General features: G+C 52.1%; 6 protein-coding genes across 6 annotated transcripts; 3 read left to right on the top strand and 3 right to left on the bottom strand.

Annotated features, from left to right (window-relative positions):
- The first annotated feature begins 121 nt into the window (after window positions 1-121).
- B0T23DRAFT_371152 (Alb1-domain-containing protein) lies at window positions 122-1,464 on the top strand. Its single transcript, XM_062836635.1, has 2 exons — window positions 122-356; window positions 460-1,464. The coding sequence occupies exons 1-2, from the start codon at window positions 317-319 to the stop codon at window positions 1,026-1,028; spliced, it is 609 nt and encodes a 202-aa protein (XP_062697603.1). The 5' UTR covers window positions 122-316; the 3' UTR covers window positions 1,029-1,464.
- A 1,347-nt stretch (window positions 1,465-2,811) lies between these two features.
- Window positions 2,812-4,065, bottom strand: B0T23DRAFT_425369 (uncharacterized protein; the record flags this gene model as incomplete). Its single annotated transcript, XM_062839910.1, has 1 exon — window positions 2,812-4,065. One exon carries the CDS (start codon window positions 4,063-4,065, stop codon window positions 2,812-2,814), a length of 1,254 nt encoding a protein of 417 aa, XP_062697602.1.
- Window positions 4,066-4,623: 558 nt separating this feature from the next.
- B0T23DRAFT_306108 (uncharacterized protein) lies at window positions 4,624-5,451 on the top strand (the record flags this gene model as incomplete). The annotated part of the gene is made up of 3 exons (XM_062834352.1): window positions 4,624-4,714; window positions 4,851-4,854; window positions 4,884-5,451. 3 exons carry the CDS (start codon window positions 4,624-4,626, stop codon window positions 5,449-5,451), a joined length of 663 nt encoding a protein of 220 aa, XP_062697601.1.
- A 735-nt stretch (window positions 5,452-6,186) lies between these two features.
- B0T23DRAFT_307605 (uncharacterized protein) lies at window positions 6,187-6,849 on the bottom strand (the record flags this gene model as incomplete). The annotated part of the gene is made up of 4 exons (XM_062834429.1): window positions 6,187-6,350; window positions 6,424-6,520; window positions 6,569-6,754; window positions 6,829-6,849. The coding sequence occupies 4 exons, from the start codon at window positions 6,847-6,849 to the stop codon at window positions 6,187-6,189; spliced, it is 468 nt and encodes a 155-aa protein (XP_062697600.1).
- Window positions 6,850-8,273: 1,424 nt separating this feature from the next.
- Window positions 8,274-9,185, top strand: B0T23DRAFT_30674 (replication factor A protein 3). The gene is made up of 3 exons (XM_062834394.1): window positions 8,274-8,712; window positions 8,850-8,952; window positions 9,079-9,185. The coding sequence occupies exons 1-3, from the start codon at window positions 8,560-8,562 to the stop codon at window positions 9,147-9,149; spliced, it is 327 nt and encodes a 108-aa protein (XP_062697599.1). The 5' UTR covers window positions 8,274-8,559; the 3' UTR covers window positions 9,150-9,185.
- Window positions 9,069-9,853, bottom strand: B0T23DRAFT_30685 (uncharacterized protein). Its single transcript, XM_062834400.1, has one exon. It carries the CDS (start codon window positions 9,693-9,695, stop codon window positions 9,222-9,224), a length of 474 nt encoding a protein of 157 aa, XP_062697598.1. The 5' UTR covers window positions 9,696-9,853; the 3' UTR covers window positions 9,069-9,221.
- Between the last annotated feature and the right edge of the window lie 7,139 nt (window positions 9,854-16,992).

Below are 16,992 nucleotides of genomic sequence, written 5' to 3'. Positions count from 1 at the left end.
TGCCCCGGCTCCTTGGTCCCTTTTAGTGGGCCATACACGGAAACAAAGGTCAGGCACTCCTGTCCTCGCCGGTCCAACCAGAGAACTCTTGGCGCAACGCGTGGGGCAGTGGAAGCTGCAGGTCGAAAAAAAAGTTCCCAAGTGACATCCAAACTTCACGCCCCTCCACAGAAAACGAAGCCCCCACTGCATTGGAAGGGTCGAAGGGCTGAAGGGTCTCACCGTGACCACCTTTCGCGATACATCACCGGGTATGCACCTTGAACTGACAGATTCTTCAACTTCCAACCAGAATCATCAGTCATAGAAAAAGAAAATGGCCAAGGGAACTATCGGAAAGGCCAACAAGGCGGCAGGTAATGCGCCCCCCCTCCCCCATTCTCAAACTAACAAAACCTATCAATTACCATTCCACCGTGCAGTAACTACTTGATCTAACACCACGTTGCCTTCTTCCAGCTGTCCGTAAACATTCTCGTGCCGCCCGCCGCCAAACCTCTCCCGGCATCGACCTCGACAAGTCTCTCAAGGCCGTCCGCCCTCCCCAGGAATCCGTCAACCTGCGCCCGACCGTCCTGGCTGCCCACCACAACAGCGGCGTCACCAAGAAGAATAAGAAAAAGCAGCTGTCGTCCAAGGCGCGCAAGAGGCAAGAAAAGAGCATGGATCGTGCCGAGGCCATCATGGACCGCACCTCCACAAAAGTGGCCAAGAGCCACGGCAAGGCCAGAGTGATTGAGTCGCGCAAGCGGACGTGGGACGAGGTCAACGTGGTCGCACTTGCTGAGATCGGCAAGGAGTTGCCTACAAAGAAGGAGAAGAAGGCGGATAAAGAGAAGCGGGCTGAGGACGAAGTTGTTCGCGCGTTCTATGCTGATGATGATGAGGATATGGATAAGGATGGCGGCGAGTGGGAGGATGATGTCGAGGGTATGGATCAGAATGCGGCGGTCGAGAGTCTCATGGCTGCGGCGACGATACCGGCTGTCGCTCCGGTGATGCAGGATGATGACGAAGAGATTCTATGAATGTGCACTGCAACGGGGACAGACGGATATGGGTGATGGGCTTTTCTTTGTAATGTAAAAGGGGCATCAACAGTTGCGGATGGGTTACTGGCGTTCAGGGATATTCTGTTGTTTTGCCTATATACCACGGCGGCCGGGTTCGCCGACGAATATTGGGTTGGGTCGGGGTCATGTCACGATACGAATTGGAGAATTTTCGGATTTGGTCCATGAATGTCATATCAGGATCTAGGGGTTCATGGGGTCATATCGGCCTCAAAGTGACTATACTCTGAAAAGGAGAAATATTGAGAACAGGTGAGGATGATGCCCCTGGGTTGAGTGCTCAGTGTCAGTATCTTTGACGAGAATGGCAACATTTCGGGATTTAACTGGAGATTATGCCCGATCGGTCCTGCTACCTAGTTGGTGGTGAAGTGCAAGTGTGTGAAAAGACGGATGCTGTGTTTCTGATAACTCTTCGAGTCATCCCTAATATGTCTTCACAGTATCACGATATTATGAGAAGAGCAAACATGTTATATGGTAATGATGCGGGAGTAACACTCGGATTACAGGAAGAACTACCTGATAGGCCACGAAATATATTGGTCAATGTCCAAAAGCGCACACCTGCTGATATATCGGATCGCCACGCTCAATCACCCACGTTGATGCCCAGACGAGTCCATCGTCTCACCAACATCCCGCCATCGCTCACATAACAGCATTAGCACAAGCCCCAAGCATCTAGTTGAGTAGCAACGTGTAACCCAAACACCGTTTGGTCCATCTAGGTGAGCCTGCTTGTCCGGCTGGGCGATGACAACATCTTCACGTCTTGGCATCAGGCACTTGGGCAATGATACAATAATGCCGATCAAGCTACCCCCTCCCATTTTACCAACCAGTTGGCTCGGTCACCCGACTCGAGTTACGGTTCGTCTGTTTGAAGAGATCGCGGGAAGGGGGAGCCAGGAAAACCCAAGAAAAGAAAGACGTCAATATCCTGGCCTTGTGACGCCACCGGTTTAGCTGAGGTGATTTTCCGTCAGATAGACCCTTGAACTAGAGGAACAAAATATTTCTTCTAATTCGGGCAGAGATCATGGAACAACTTTCTATTACATGTGCCAGTTTCTCCTTCATCTTCAAAATCAACCTTCAGATGTGTAATTGCGCATACACAGAAAAATCCATGCTAATCGTGAGTATTATATCATACATATGTGCATGCCTTTTGCCTGTTGTACATCAGCTTATATTAGGTACTTATGGACATGTTCCCCAACTTTGGGCATAATGGCTTTTCCCGTCTTTACCTTGACCTTGTTCTATCGCAAACTCACATCCAGCTTGTCACCCTATGCACCTGCCTCACCAACGGCTTTTCCATGACTTCCTGAGCTCTTGAAACCGACCGACCAAGCAAGCGAATGCTAGAGACCAAAGCAAGAATAATTTCCATACCGTCGAAGCGGTACCCTCCCTATCCTCCGGCTTCCACTCAATACCCCCATTCTTGGCCATTTCAAAGCTGCAGCGGCAGTATGCTGCCAAAACATCAACACCAAACTCCGCAATCACCCCGACTACCACCTCACGCGAACGGGGATTTGGCCTTCAAAAACGAGTCCGACAAATGAACCATTGGTATAACAGTGTTATAATTGTTGTTGGAATGCTGCAGTATAAGCGGCGAGAGTGTATGAAGATTATGATGTAGCCACGTCATAGCAGCACGGCTGACCCCTTCTCCAGATTTTCGCTTCTTTCTCTTGCTTCTTGTCAGCCGTGCCATGCGTCATCCGCTGCCGAAAGTCGACTGGTCGCTGAACATGTCATCGGGCATGTGGTCATAGTTAATGTCCGGCTCCTTTTTCATACCTGGAGGGTTGATGTTCGAGTAGCCACCGTTGGCGCCACAGGGAGGTGTGTATAGCCCCGAACCTGAACCTGGTTGCTGATGAGTTGGAGGAGTGGTGTTTGTAGGAGGAGCAAGTATGCCCGGTGACTGACCGTATGTCAATCCGCCGCCGCCGCCGCCGCCGCCGCCGCCTTGCCCTTCTGCGCCTGGTCGAAGAACACCGAGCTGGACCCCCGGCATTGCTGGGTAATTTGGAGCGATGCTTGCGTGTCGGCTTTTGGGTGATCCTGGTACCCCAGGGACGCCCGCAGCCTGTCCAGATTGTCCCAAATTGGCAAATGTTTGACCGAAGGCGTCGCTGGTCTGCACAAAACGTCGAGCTTCGTTTTCAAGCCACAGGTCGATATTGCGATCATTGCACTTGGCATGTACCATCAACTGATGCTTCAGATCGCTGACCTCGCTGAGAAGGATGCCGTATTCCCTTTGCAAGCTTACGTTTCTTGCTTCGAGGTTGATTTTGGTTCCCTCTAACTCCTGGGTGTACAGCTTTTTCTTCTCTCGGCATTTGCTCGCAGCTAGTCGATTCCGTTCGAGGAACTTGTTCCTCTTGTGGTCATCCTCTTCCATATTAGGGTCCTTTTTGCTCCTCTGTTTCCTCTTTTTCGGCGGGTCTTGATCTGGCGGCGTTATATCCGTGGACGTGCTACCTGACTTGGACGATCGATGAGAGTGTGTTTTGTTGCTCGAGGACCGTCGGGTGGAACCCTGTGACATGACATCTGAAAGACAGCTTGTATTTGCGTCGATACTGTCACGGACCCCCTCTAACCCGTTGACATGTTGATCTCTTCCTCCGTATAGGCCCGGGTCAACAAAGAGGCTATTATTCGTTTCCATGGCGCTGGGTTCTGCGAAGCCATCCCATAACCCCGGCCGCTCCCCTAACGTTGGACCATCGCCCGATATTGGAGATTGGTCGATGGATAGCCTGTGATCGAAAACATGGTACGACTGAAGCCCGGCTTCGCTCATGCCTACATCAGGAGGAACATCTTGGGAAATATCGTGAGAGATGTCGTGGGGGATCTCGTGGGGAACTTCATATGGGACATCATGGTCATCCTCTTGAAATGGGTTGGAATCCTCGTATGCCAAGGAATCGCTAAAGAAGTGTGACGGAGTGTCCATGGCGTTCTGGTGATTCTGGTGGGGGACTAGCGCTGGTAAACGAGTTAACTATCAAGAACAGCAACGAGCGTATCGGGAGAAACTCAGCAGGATGATGAGGAGGGGATGCAGGTACAGGAGAAGGAACTCGGAAGCACTAGCTGGGCGGCGTCAAGGCCGGGAGACAACGGATGTTTTACTCCGGGCCTGAGCTCCGGCCCTCCTGGAGATGGAAAGACCGGGCGGCCGGGCGATTGCCCAAGCCTTGAGCATGCATCTGCAATCCAGCCGAACCACTTCCGCTTGAACACAGATTCAGCAACAAGTCAAGGGAGAATGGCAAAACTGGACGAAGAGGAAAACATGTTGAAGCAGGCACGCAGAGGAATCAAGAGTGTGCGATGCGACTGAGGCTCAAAAGGGACATGATCTTGATCGTTTTTGCAAAGGGAAAGTGGTGCCCAGGTTGACGACATACCAGGAATGGAAGGTAAATCTATGCGTCTTGGTGGAAGAGCTTCCACTTGTTGCACAAAGGGCGGGCACCTCAAGTCGATGCCAATAGCCCTGTGTACCTTGATGGCTGCTACCGCCGCTATGTGTGGCTTGGCAGCCCGGATGTCTGTTGATGGATGTACAATCCAATCGGTTGCAGACAGAAATGATCTGGGTATGGGGCGTGACTGCCTTACCTGAAGGCAGTTTTCGGTCTTCAAACACGGCCCGTGACCAACACCTGCCGAGGTTGTTACTTTGATATGGGAACTGAAATAAAGTCGTCTTGTTGGTTGGGGACGAAACCGGAGCGTTGTGTGACCGGGCTGGTTCACTCTCGCAAGTAGAAGAAGACAATACGCCTTTCTGTATCGTACATTTCTGGGAGCCCGGTTGTCTGGGCACCCGAAATATATCAAAAGCTTGGAAGGAGGGTTCGAAAAAAAATGGAATGCCAGTTATCGAGACAAAGGGTGTGCTGTCTGGCAGAAGTTCGGGGCGCTCGAAGGTCAAGTGAAGCCAAAAGACATGGTTATCTTTCCAAGTTGGTTGGAAGCAATGACTAACAGTCAAACCACAGCCCGGAAAAGAAAAATGGATTTGAAATTGAAATTGAATCTTGCTGGTGAACAGGCGAGTATGATGAAGGACGAAAGCTCGGATGCCAAGCTACGTTGGTGGAGGCAAGCAGGCGGAGGGAGGGTACCTCTGTTCTGGCACAACATCAAGCAACAATGGCCGTACCTAATGCTTTTCCGTGCTACCCCCATTTTAGCGTGGCGGACTGAGCAGGCCGGGCAAGCAGGAAAGGAAAGACACAAAAAAGAGCTCGCCTCTAGGATTTCAAGGATGGTAGACCGAGGAGGTTGTGCTGGTGGATGGACTGGAACGACAGACGGATGCTACCTGTGACTTGTGAAGCTTTGGGGCGGGCAAAGCCCAAGCTCTGAGCTCTCCTCGACCCTCTCTGCTTTGTTGGCCTCCCAACCACAACAGTCAAACGATCCTAGCCGAGGTGAGGAGAGAGCTCGATATGCAGGATAGCTCCCTGCTCGGAAGATACCGTGCCTGGAGGTGCGTTGGTCGCAAACGTACGAGGGAGCTCGGCCAGAGCTTCACTCGCTTCATCCGATCTCCAACCCCTCAGCTAGATAGTGGTCGTGTATGAGGGGCGATGCGCTTTGGCCTGGATGAGGAGGTGACTCGTTGGACTGGTAGGCCGGCAATGAGACCCATCGCCTTTTGGAATGCCTCTTGGAAGACGAGAGCGGAGAAGAGGAGCCGCCAGATGTCTCAGTTTAGGAGGGTAGCATCCCGGCCCTGATCAATGTAACATTGCCTTCCATGATCCGGGCAGCTTGTGACTTGGAAGCGTCTAAGCTGTTTACGCTGCACAAGAACGCGTTAGCTCCAGACACCCACACATTCTAAGGTGCGGTAGGCTTCTAATTGGCTTGCGGTACTGTCCAAGGCGAGTCCAGTCCAGTCTGCCAGGCCGAGGTCAGGTTCAAAGTTCCCGCCATGGGAAGACAATGGGTGAGACGTTACCACGATAAATGGCACAGAGAACCGGTCAGCCATGGGAAATCAAGAATCTCCATCTGATCAATGTAGTGGGCAGACTTGGGTATTCTGGTGGCTTAAGCCTCAGCAAACCGAAATGTTGGTTTCCAAAAGTGCTTTGCCCTGGTCGTACAAGGCGGGGTTGTAAGTGATCATGGAGGAGAGGACATGGGGAAGCTGAGTGGACGAGAGCATAACGTACACCTCCACTGTGTAAGTTTGCTCTGTGTTACCTTCCCTTCCCTTCCCTTCCCTTTCCCTTCCTTTCCCACCATGCCGAAAGGCTTGCTGTAGATCTGATCTACCTGCGGCATTGAATACAAGCATCTCCTCCCGGCGGGCTTCCGACATACCCTACTGCGACTTCGGAAGCATCGGAAACGCCGCGAAAACAATATTTAGTACATACCCTAAGTGGCTTACGTGCATTAGCGTTGCTGCATATAGGCAGGGCAACTTACTTGACATGATTCATCAAGGTACGAAGTGAGAAGATTGATTTGGGGGTTCCTAGTAACTTCCCGCGACCAGTTGGGGGCTTTCTGACGAAGGTGTGAATTGAGTCGATTCTGGTATGGCGCAATCTCGAGCCACCATTTTCGCGACACCAAAAGCCATCCACGAAACCCTGTCCCTGGCCGAGCGTGCATATCTGTCAGGACGTACTAGTACCGAGCAGCTTGAATGGAGATCATGCTACAAAGTGGAATGATACCGCTGCCATACAGCTCTTTGTGCAGCTTCCATCTCTTTTGCCACCTCTAGCACTTTATTCACCAGCATGTGGGGACGAACGTATAATCTGGGCATCCTTTTCCCGAGGCAACTTCGTACCAGCATAGTGACCGGGCATTGATAGATGTTTAATTGAGGACTTGAATAGATGCTTGATTGAAGACTTGGTAAATGATTTGTGCTCAAGCTCCAGCATCAAATTGAATGCATGCCATCTAAAGCTCAAACTTTCCCCGTGAGAGAGCTGGAAGATAAGCGGTGTCGAAAATCTGGACTCGACTGGATTCCTGTCGCTTTCATGGGAGTTCTCAAGAAGACCTGGCCAGTCCCCTGGATGATGCTGTCACACACTATGGTGAGATGGGTAAGTAGGTACTGTAAAAACCCGAGGGCCGGGTCGCTGACGATCGCTGATCACACAGTGTCCTGGACAAAAGTCATAACTTAGCTTTGCCTATGGTGGTTCGTGCTCGGTACCTGACAAGGGGATTTGACTTTGACTTGCAGCCACAGCATCACCGGTGATTTAAACCGTGGCGGAGCCGGATTCCGAGTGAGCGAGTTCCCTCCAGTCCAATTCGCCAGTCATATCTTTCCATGCCCCCAGCTCTAGATTTCCTGAAGAGAAGAAGAAAAAAAAAAAAAAGAAACCCCCCAAAAAAAGAAAGGGAGAAAAAATAGCCCGATGGTGCCAAGACAGACGGCAAGTTTTCATCCCAAGATGGAACCGCCTAGACGAAACCAAGGGATGTCACTGAATGCTGCACAACAGGACGTTGTTCTGGAGAAGTTGAAGTTGAGTTGCTCGCGCGGATCGGGACCCGCATCTCCACCCCGCTGATAGGACGCTAAATGGTGGGGCTCTTAGGCTCTCTTCTCCCCGCCATCCCCACAAATTGGAATGCCGTGGGGCTCTCGACCCCCTGTCGCTCACAGGTGCCGACTGTACCGCACATGGTCTGAATTCCAAGGAAGCAGCCACAGTGCAGGCAGCAAGTAAATACATGCGAATTAAACAAATATCGTGCCTCACTTAAATTGCTGTTGTCGCTTCGGTATCGGACGCGCTTTCGACTGTGACGTTGAAATTCTAGTCCACAGAAAGGATGTCCTCCTGGGTGTTGAAGAAGGACCGCGCATCAAACGATAACCGGCACGGCATTCATACCCCGGAAGCAACGACGTTCGTTACTTCAACTTGAAACCCTCTACCGTAGAAGCCCCCATAGCTGCATTATCCAAGTACTGCATAAGCACCAAAGCATTCCCTCTTACCGCATACCAAGGTTTAGTCACGAAACCCCGTCTCCCACCAAAAGCCAGGTCACTGATCTGCATACATTCCAGTTAGTGCATTACTCGCGGCTGTTCCCCATTGTCTGAATAACATGCAGTTTCAGGGCATTTCACTGTACGCAGTACATGGCCCAGTGCCCCGCACGTAATGAGACTCCTTCTCCTACCAACATCACACCAAGCAACCGCACTGAGCTGTTAGTACATTCACAGCAACAAAACCAAGACCATCATCAACCAACCCAAATAAACAACAAAAAGTGTATCAGAACCTCACAACCTCACTCACGACATTGACCTTTTTGCTCCGCAAACCCCAACTCTCCAACAACACCAATAACACAACCCCACCACTCAATCACCACCACACTCTCCAAATCTACGCGGACTCTTCAGCTCACGGACACACCGAAAAGAGGGGGAAAAATGGACAACAAATCTTCCACCCCCCGCATCACCTGCGCCTATCTCAGCCAGTATGTCGGCAAGCTCGTGACGGTCGTAGGCAAAGTTGTCCAGCTACGCGGCGAGGAGGCGACTATTGACGCTGATGGGACCATTCATGCATTCTTGAACCGCGTACGTCCGGATTCTCGCCTTTTTTCCATTGGTGCCACCAAACTTTAAGAATAAGAGACGAAACGAAGGCTGTTAAGAGTCATGATGGATTGGATAGTGTCCCGTGGTGGCTAACCAAAACATGTCGAAAATTACAGGAAGCACACCTCTCAGCAAACAACGGCGTCCAACTCATCGGCAAGGTCAACCCGGATCTTTCCATCAAAGTGCTTAGCTCCGTTGATTTGGGGCAGGGTGTTGGTGAGTTTCTTCCCCATCCCCCCCCCCTTCTCTTGTGTCCATCCCTCATCATCCATCCTCCTCCCTTGATCGCTATACCTCTATCTACACCACTGTAGATATTACGTGTGCTTACGCATGGAACAGACTACAACCTAGCAAACGCTGTCGTGGAAGTCACTCATCGTTACAAGCCCCTCTTTGTGTACGAGAATTAAGGTGAGAGGGCGCGAGGAAACCACTACACCCAGAAAAGGAGGAAAAAGAAGAGGCAAAAAAGAAAAAAAAAATTACCCAACTATAACAAATTGAACCAAATTCCTCAAAACCTTCATCCGAGTTATACTTCGATATTCGTCACCAAATGTCGAAATAGTCCAAGCGTTGCGACCGCAGGCGCCACGCACACGCAAGACGCGGCGGCACTGCGGGGAAACGAACATTGCCAACCAACTTACTATTATCATGCCTGCTTCGACATGGCGGCAGCAATATCTATTTTCTTGCAGGAGCAGCTCAGCGGAAATAGAGAGCAAATGTGGAGAAGGAATTCGATATGCGACAGTCCCAACTGCTATATAATTGTGATGTAATTCAGTTGTGCTCTGGGTACGAGACTCGGACTGCAGACTGCATAGGAACAGATGGCAGACAGCAAAAAGCAAGACGAGGCAAAACAAAAAGGTGAAAATAAAAGTGAGAAAAACGCTTTGGTATCCCATATCCCAGCCCATCCCAATCAGTATTGCGCCCGAAACACCCATTTCACTTTCCCCTCTTCACAAATGCGGCGAGTCGCGCGTAGCGTACAAGAATAATCATCCCACTTTTCGTTGAGGGTAAATCGTAGTGACCTTTTGTTTTGTGTTTTTTTGCGCCCACGCTGCGAAACATGGATTTCCTTCTCTCCCAATCTGGAATCAGACCATAACCGTGCCCAATCAATGCAACATCATTCGTATCTCAATCACACGAGTTGCGAGATCTGCGGATGGATCTCGCAGATTATCGAGATCCAAGCTCAACTGTTCTCCCAGGGGGGCTCCGGCCCCTGCCCCGACTGCGACTGATCATTGAGGCCCTAACTCAACTCATCCACATCAGCAGCGGCATTCCTCTCCGCCTCACACCCTCCTCCTCCGCTCGTAGCCGTAGTCTCCACCCACAAGCTTTCGATGCTCAACGACGCCTCGAAGCTCAAATTGCCATTGCCACCATCTCCATGGTGATGACCCCTCATCATAGGCGGGGAGCTAGCCATGACCATATCGGTACCCATGAAACTGCCAAAGTCCAAGGCACCCGCGCCCTCCACGAGTTGCTGCACGCTGTCGCTGTCATAGTGCTGCATATTAACGTCCAGAAGCCCGTGCGATGACGAGTTGGCGGTGAACTGGTCAGCTTCACTCAACAGCTGGTTCAGCGAGCCCCAAGCCTCAAAGTCGTGGGTTGGAGACGAGGTAGGCACGTGCAGGCTGTCGTCAAGCGCAAAGCGTGCGTGGCGGGGGCTTCGCCGCTTGGACGCGCTAACGAGAATGCCTCCGTTGCTACCGGAGACAGTACGCGTACCGCGCGGAGTCTTGGTGGGGGTTCGTTGGGTTTGCGTAAAGAGCTGACTGGGCGACTTCTGCGCCGACCGGACGGTACGGATGGACCGAGATATACTCCTAGTAATGGGCCGGTGATTCGGAGTCGGCCGGGTAGGCGTCTTGAAGATACCCGAAGAGGGGTTCTTCGGGGGTGGTGTTGACGGCCTGACGACTGGACTGCCGAAAAGTTCTTGGTCAAGCTCGTCCTGGTCCGCAAGGACAGGGGTATTGGGGCGCCTTGCCGGCTGGTGACCGATGTTTTCCTTGCCCATGGCAGCAGACTTCGGGTCTTGCGACGCAGTGGTAGCATTGACGGCGTTACCTATGAGCTCCCCAAGGACTTTTGGCGCTCCCTCCTTCCTAGGTGAGGGGAAGAGAAGCCTTCTAGTAGTGCCAAGATCATCCTCTACTGCGATGGGGCTGTCCGCCGTTCCACTGCCCCTAGAGTGAGTTGACCCGAGCCCACGTCGCTTTGGGGAGCTACGCGAGTTTAAAATCATCTGATGCAATGATTGATTGTTGTTGTTGTTGTTGTTGTTGTTGCTGTCCTCCATTGCGGCCACGTTCTGGTGCGTCGGTTGAGTCATATTTTGATGTTGCGCCTCTTCCGGTGATTCCTGATCGGCCGGTCCGATCGGATCAGTCGTGAAATATGCCTCCGATGTTGGGTTTGTCTGGGTGTCATTCTTTCGCTTTTTGTTGCGCGAGTTTTTCTTCTTTCGGGGCTGATTAAGTCGGGCGGCATCCTTGTCCCACCTGTCCTGTGGCCTATGAACTTTGAATTTGGCGAGCCAGATACCGCATGGGTTACAGAGGAGAGTTTCCTTCCATATTTTCTTGTCGTCCGTGGGCCCGAGATTTTTCTTCACCAATTGGTACATGATAGTTTGTCCATCGGCATCCTTCTCGAGGATATCGATCGTCGTCACAAATCCAGGTTTATCGGAAAACTCGTAAAGACCAGGAACTCCTCGATGATCTTGCGTCCAAATCTTCCGCCAGGTAGGAGTTTCTATGGCGCCACAATTGTTGCAAAATGGCGGCGACTCTCCTCTTTGAATAGCCTCCTCCAGTTTCTCCTTAATTGACTGCTTCTTCACCATATTTTTGTTATAGCGAGGCGGTTCTTCGGGCTCGCTAGGTTCCTGTAGGGCAGGTGCACGAGCCCGAGCAGAGGCTTCAGACTGTACTGCTCGGGATGACGTTCCAGTAGATCCCACAACGGGGTCGCTGGCCGGGACAGAGCTGTTCGAGACGGGCTTTGACGCTGGTTGGGCTGCTTTGCTCTGAACAGGTTCGGGTCGTTCAGGAATGGGCATCACAGTGGTAGCAGGGACAGGAGCTTGTGGCTGAGCTGATGTGTTTCCCGTGTTCTGGGTCTCGAGTTCTTGCTGAGGGTTGAACGGCGGCCGATGTTGAGTTTGAGAGCTTTGCATATCTGCCTGTGAGGGTTGGGAAGCAGTCCCTTCCTGAGGAGCTTCGCCATCTTGCTGATCATTAGGTTGTCGCGATAGGGGATCACGATCGGACAGTGAAGGGTTTGGGGCTGTATTCGACCTCTTGAATGGGCGATCCGCGTTCTTTTTCGGTATGGGTGGGACTGATGTGGCGTGTGCGACTCTGTTCAGCGCCTTCGTCTTTCCAGCAGGGTTGAAGATGCTCTTCGTGGGCAAAAGCTCCTTTGGTCCGGGATTGACTTCTTGGAAGGGGAAGTTGATACCCTGTCGATGGGCCTGGCTCCCCTTTCGTGCATTTGGTTTGCTGACTTGAGGTACCGGAGGGCTCATCACCGTTCGATCTTGAGGCTGACCGGGTAGCTCTTGGCCGTGGTCTTGAGGAGCATCTTGTAATAGCTCATCCTCGTCGAAGATGTCGTCAAACCCGCCGCTCATGAAGCCGGAGTCGACTTGTGGCATAGGAACGGGCATAGGCGGGAGAACTGGGCTTGAAACATAAGGACTTGAGTGCATGTAGGCACTAGTCCTGGGAACCGGAGGGGATGATGCAATATCGGCGGGACTATCTTCAGGCACGTAGCCTTGATCTGGTGACTGGCCGATGGAGTCGGTGGGTGACCGGGCATCGTGGCTTATACTCCTCTGCATGGTTTGTTGACCGAAGCGCGACTGGTACATGCTGCTCTCTGCATCACCCGCAAAGTCAGACTTCATTTTATTCTCGAAGATGAGCCTTCTCTGTTGTCGCTGTAACATTGACCCGTCTGGAACAGGAGTAGGAGCCCGAGGCACGTCCTGAACATGACTCCCTGAAGAGGGATTACCACCAGCTCCAACAGGCCTCATGTTACGCAGAGAACCGGATGTACTGGCCGCAACTCTCAATGACTCTGGGGCTGAACCAAATGGCGCACTACTAGTGAATTCGGCACTGGTAACCTTGGCTCTCTTCTTTTGCGGGCCATCATCACCATCAGTCGCTTCCTCGGCGGCTGACGTATTGCCTGCTTCGAGAGGCTTTTTGCGCGGTCGGCCTCGTGGTCTGCCAGTGGGAGCTCTGGTACGGGACGCTCTACTAGAAGGTCTCGAGGTGGAACGCGCCGACTGGGTGATGGGGATCTCGACAGACTGGCTGGGAGCCGGGGATGAGGCGCTTTCGCCAGTAGGGGCTGGCCGTGGAGGAACAGGCTGGACGGGCGGCATGCTGTTGACCACGGGACCGGTATGTTGTGGCTGAGAACCGTTTGGTGGTATGCTGGCTGGCCGAGGGGGTTGTGGAGACGGATCACTCATATAGCGACCATCACCGTTGAGATTGACGTTCAGCGGAGCGGTAGACATGGCGGGCGAGTGCATAGAAGCCATATTGGCCGAGCTCCCTAGGCCCGGGTTGGACTGTATGAATGAGGCCCACTCAGATGTGGTGATGTCTGTAGGCTGTATGGGGTCCGACCTGAGCATATTATTAAGGTTGTTATCCATGTCAGGAAACTCGAGTCGCTGCATCTTGGCAACGGCTGTGAGCTTCATCTTGACCTCCAGGGTCTCGCGGCTTCCATTGCTAAACACGGGCAACAAAGTCCGAGTTACCCGTCCCGTCACCAGTTGCGGTTGGTGGTGCCGTTGGCTGTTGTGATCGGTTGCTAACTCCAGGCCCCACGACAACATGCCTTGCCCGACCAGGGGCGTATCCGGCTCTGAATAGTCGACAGCATAAACAGTGTAATCGTTCTCTTGTTGGTTTACAATCTCGGGGCTGCATTGCGCAATAGCCTGAAGACATGTTCGGAGGTCCACCACGCCGATTGTAGTCCTCTCGTCGACTGGTAATATTTGAATTTGGAGAATGTGAGCCCACCGGGCCAAGCACGACACCTGGCTGTCTCGATCGAAGGTGTACAGCACCTTTACTATACATCAGGCTGGGTTAGAGCGCACAGATCGGCGGACAGGTTCTCAGGGTGCACTCACAGCCCATGGGCCTGACCTGCATGGCCAATTCATCTCCCTCCATTGGCTGGGCAGCCTGGTGATGGTGAGGGTGTGGTGAGGGCGCAGACCACATGTTGTTTGGGGTAGCCATTGTGACGTCCTTCACGCCGCGGTGCCCCTGCACGCAACCGGGGGAAGCGACGACAATGGGTATAGAGGTCGAGGCAGGGTTTTGTCGTGGTTGTGTTGCGTTTGTCGGTTGTTGTTGTTGTGGAGGAGGAGGAGGAGGTGGTGGTGGTGGTGGTGGTTGAGAGAAAGGTGGACCTTGTCGTAATTCGTGAACGGGGAGAGGGAGGGTCAAAGGGTCCCGTCACCACCTAGCCTGACGTCGAGTGGACCTAATGCCCAAATCGAGGCTGACAGAGTGTCGGGTTGGTAGATGGATGTGTGTAGAGTGGAAGTGAACCAAGAGGGGAATGGCAGATGGGAGCGCGTTCCGCTCGGTCCTGTCGCGTAAATGGGTGGAGCCGCGACACGATGAAATCTAGAGGTACAGTATGTACATAGGTTCCTGCCGGGACGAATGCGAGTTTGGCGTTGGCGTGCGTGTTCTGGCGTCTGGCGTCAAGGGCACCCAACTTCACCGTTCATGCAGGGTGCGCTGCGTAGAGTGTCAGCATGCAGCCAGACCAACACCTGGGCGGAAGATGATTGTATGCTTCGTTGCTTTCGACTCTCTACAACGCTTGCCCGCAAGTTCGAGATCCCGTCGGACGTCGTAAAGTGCAGGTAATGGAGGGTTCAGACTGTTCCAAGTGGCAGAGTGGGAAGCTCGAGGTTAATGGGCTGGTGGAACTGACGCGATGTGGGGTGCGCTGGCGCCTTGGCGGTTCGCTCGTTCCCTTCTTAACGACCAGACCAGCTTAACGCGCTGGGGCACGTGCACTGGCGTGTGTAACTGTTAAAGTGGCACGTACCTTTCTGTGCAGTGCCGTGCCTGACGGAAGCAGGAAGCTGTTTTGGCGGAGGATCCCGTCCAGTGCAGTCTCTCCCCCCCACTGCACTGACGAAAGACAACGAAACCACGCGGCCAACGAACAGCCAGAAATCGGTCAGCTTTTTCAACTGCAACCAGGCGAAGTCTGGAAAAGCCCCCGGTTTGTGTCTCGGTTGCGAAGCAAAAAGCAGGAAAAAAAAGGAACTTGAAAGTGCGAATCTGGGGGGGACTCGCGGGATACCTAGCTCCTCTTTATACTTGCGCCCAAAAGTGAGGTGCTCCTCTCCCCCCGGCTTGACCATTGTACAGTACCTCCAATTGCGCAACACTCACGCCGTTTTCACCCGCCCGCCCACTTCCTCGTCTTCGCATTTGAGTTCCCGACGCTCTTTTGCAAACCCGTAAGTACGTTCTTGTCCAAATGTCCTCCAACTTTTGGTGTTTTCCGTGTTCCTTTTCAGCACCACACCCCGTCCACACAACTGAACAAAACAAGACCACACCGAGCTCAATTTCTCGTTCGCACCACAACCACTTTCATCACTCCTCCGCCCATGATGCATCATCTTACACAAACAAATACTCCTGACCTACAAGCCTTACATTGATTGTCATTGATGCGAAAGATTGTTTCCGCAATTGGCAAAAAAAAAAAAAAAAAAAAAAAGGGGGGGGGGGGGGGGGGGGAGGGGTCCGTCAATCCAAAAGTGGAATGCACCCACTGCAACTCCGCCAGAGGTCCCTTCGTCGGCCGGGGAACGGGCGGTGGGGATAAACGACTGGACGGTCTCAGCCACCTGATGAGTAAGGGAGTGAACTTGAGCAACTCCCCCACCATGAGAAACACCAACTGTGGTTCGCCTGCTACTAATGGAGTATTTGACGGCTCAACCCGAAATGAAATGGCATACAGATGGACTCACCTCACTTCACCTGGACTATAGACTATGGTAGATCATGCCTTCAGAGAAAAGTAGTCGAGGCAACTCGGGAGGATAAGGTACATGCTTTGAAGAATCCAGACAGACCCACTTCACTAACACGAGCCGAACATCCAATGAGATGACGTATAAACAAACAATTTATCCCAAACCGGCAATTCGTACAACTGCCGGAGGCACCTGCACGCCGCCCGCATTGCCGTCGTCGTCGTCATCGTCGTCGTTACGAATATTGCTTCACACAAGCCGAGTCAAGTCAAGTACAAATAATACTTGGCTTACTAGTAATATCCGCGTTCCCATTTTACTCGTCATGACCTACAATTGACCTGTTCGAAACGCAGAATGATCTGATCTAAACAACCACCATCACAGCAGAATGGTTTCCCAATTATGATGCTCCCTGTGTTGCGGCAGGCAAGGATCCTCATCAACCAACAGAGGAAGTTGGCAATGACAAGTCTGATTTTGAGCTTCAATTGACTAGGCAGGTTTTGGCTTGCTTGTGTCCGGCTTGACAATCTTAACTTGTGTGCACTGCTAGTCACCATCACCGACTTCGTCTTCGTCGACGGTCGTAGTTGAACAGAAATCCGTGTTGCGCTTCAGTTGTGTTTTACCACCCTGGGGAGTGGATAGAAACAAGACAAATGAGTTCAGTACGATATGCTCATATTGAGTGTGTTGTCACATTCATCAATTCAACTTTGTCGTCTTCATGCCATGCATTTTCACAGAAATGGCTGCTAGTAGTGCAGAACAAACTTGCAATCCCTTGACAGAATCTCGTCTTCTTCACACATCTCTGGGATACCTTCAAAGCGCAAAAAGAGAGGCGGTCTATCACAGAATGCACACTCAGCAGGAGGTGCTGTAATAAGGAGGCATTCCGTGGCTAAGAATATGTACCACGTTGAGTTTCCCAATTGCTTCCTGTGGTTACTCGTTTTCTTTTGCAGAACATGGCCTGGTTAAGTAGCGAAGTGACACCCCACGGCCGCGAGACGAACACCATACCTGCGGCTCCCTCCACTTCCCTTCTGCAACAAGCACCCCCTTCATAAAGCTCAAAAAATCAAGAAAGAGAGAGACTATGGACATTTGAATAATCTCAAACAATTCTGGAACTTGGAGACAAAAAAGCA

Source organism: Neurospora hispaniola (genome assembly GCF_033458365.1).
Source record: "Neurospora hispaniola strain FGSC 10403 chromosome Unknown B0T23scaffold_1, whole genome shotgun sequence".
NCBI lineage: Eukaryota > Fungi > Ascomycota > Sordariomycetes > Sordariales > Sordariaceae > Neurospora > Neurospora hispaniola.
This window is presented reverse-complemented; position numbering and strand designations above follow the sequence as displayed.

What these genes read in the sequence shown, in the direction of transcription:
- B0T23DRAFT_371152 (XM_062836635.1), top strand. Translation starts at nt 317, where the DNA reads ATGGCCAAGGGAACTATCGGAAAGGCCAACAAGGCGGCAG. An exon ending in AAAGGCCAACAAGGCGGCAG is followed by an intron (nt 357 to 459) that starts GTAATGCGCCCC and finishes GCCTTCTTCCAG; the next exon opens with CTGTCCGTAAACATTCTCGT.
- B0T23DRAFT_30674 (XM_062834394.1), top strand. Translation starts at nt 8,560, where the DNA reads ATGGACAACAAATCTTCCACCCCCCGCATCACCTGCGCCTATCTCAGC. An exon ending in TTCATGCATTCTTGAACCGC is followed by an intron (nt 8,713 to 8,849) that starts GTACGTCCGGAT and finishes CGAAAATTACAG; the next exon opens with GAAGCACACCTCTCAGCAAA. An exon ending in TGATTTGGGGCAGGGTGTTG is followed by an intron (nt 8,953 to 9,078) that starts GTGAGTTTCTTC and finishes CGCATGGAACAG; the next exon opens with ACTACAACCTAGCAAACGCT.
- B0T23DRAFT_30685 (XM_062834400.1), bottom strand. Translation starts at nt 9,695, where the DNA reads ATGGGTGTTTCGGGCGCAATACTGATTGGGATGGGCTGGGATATGGGA.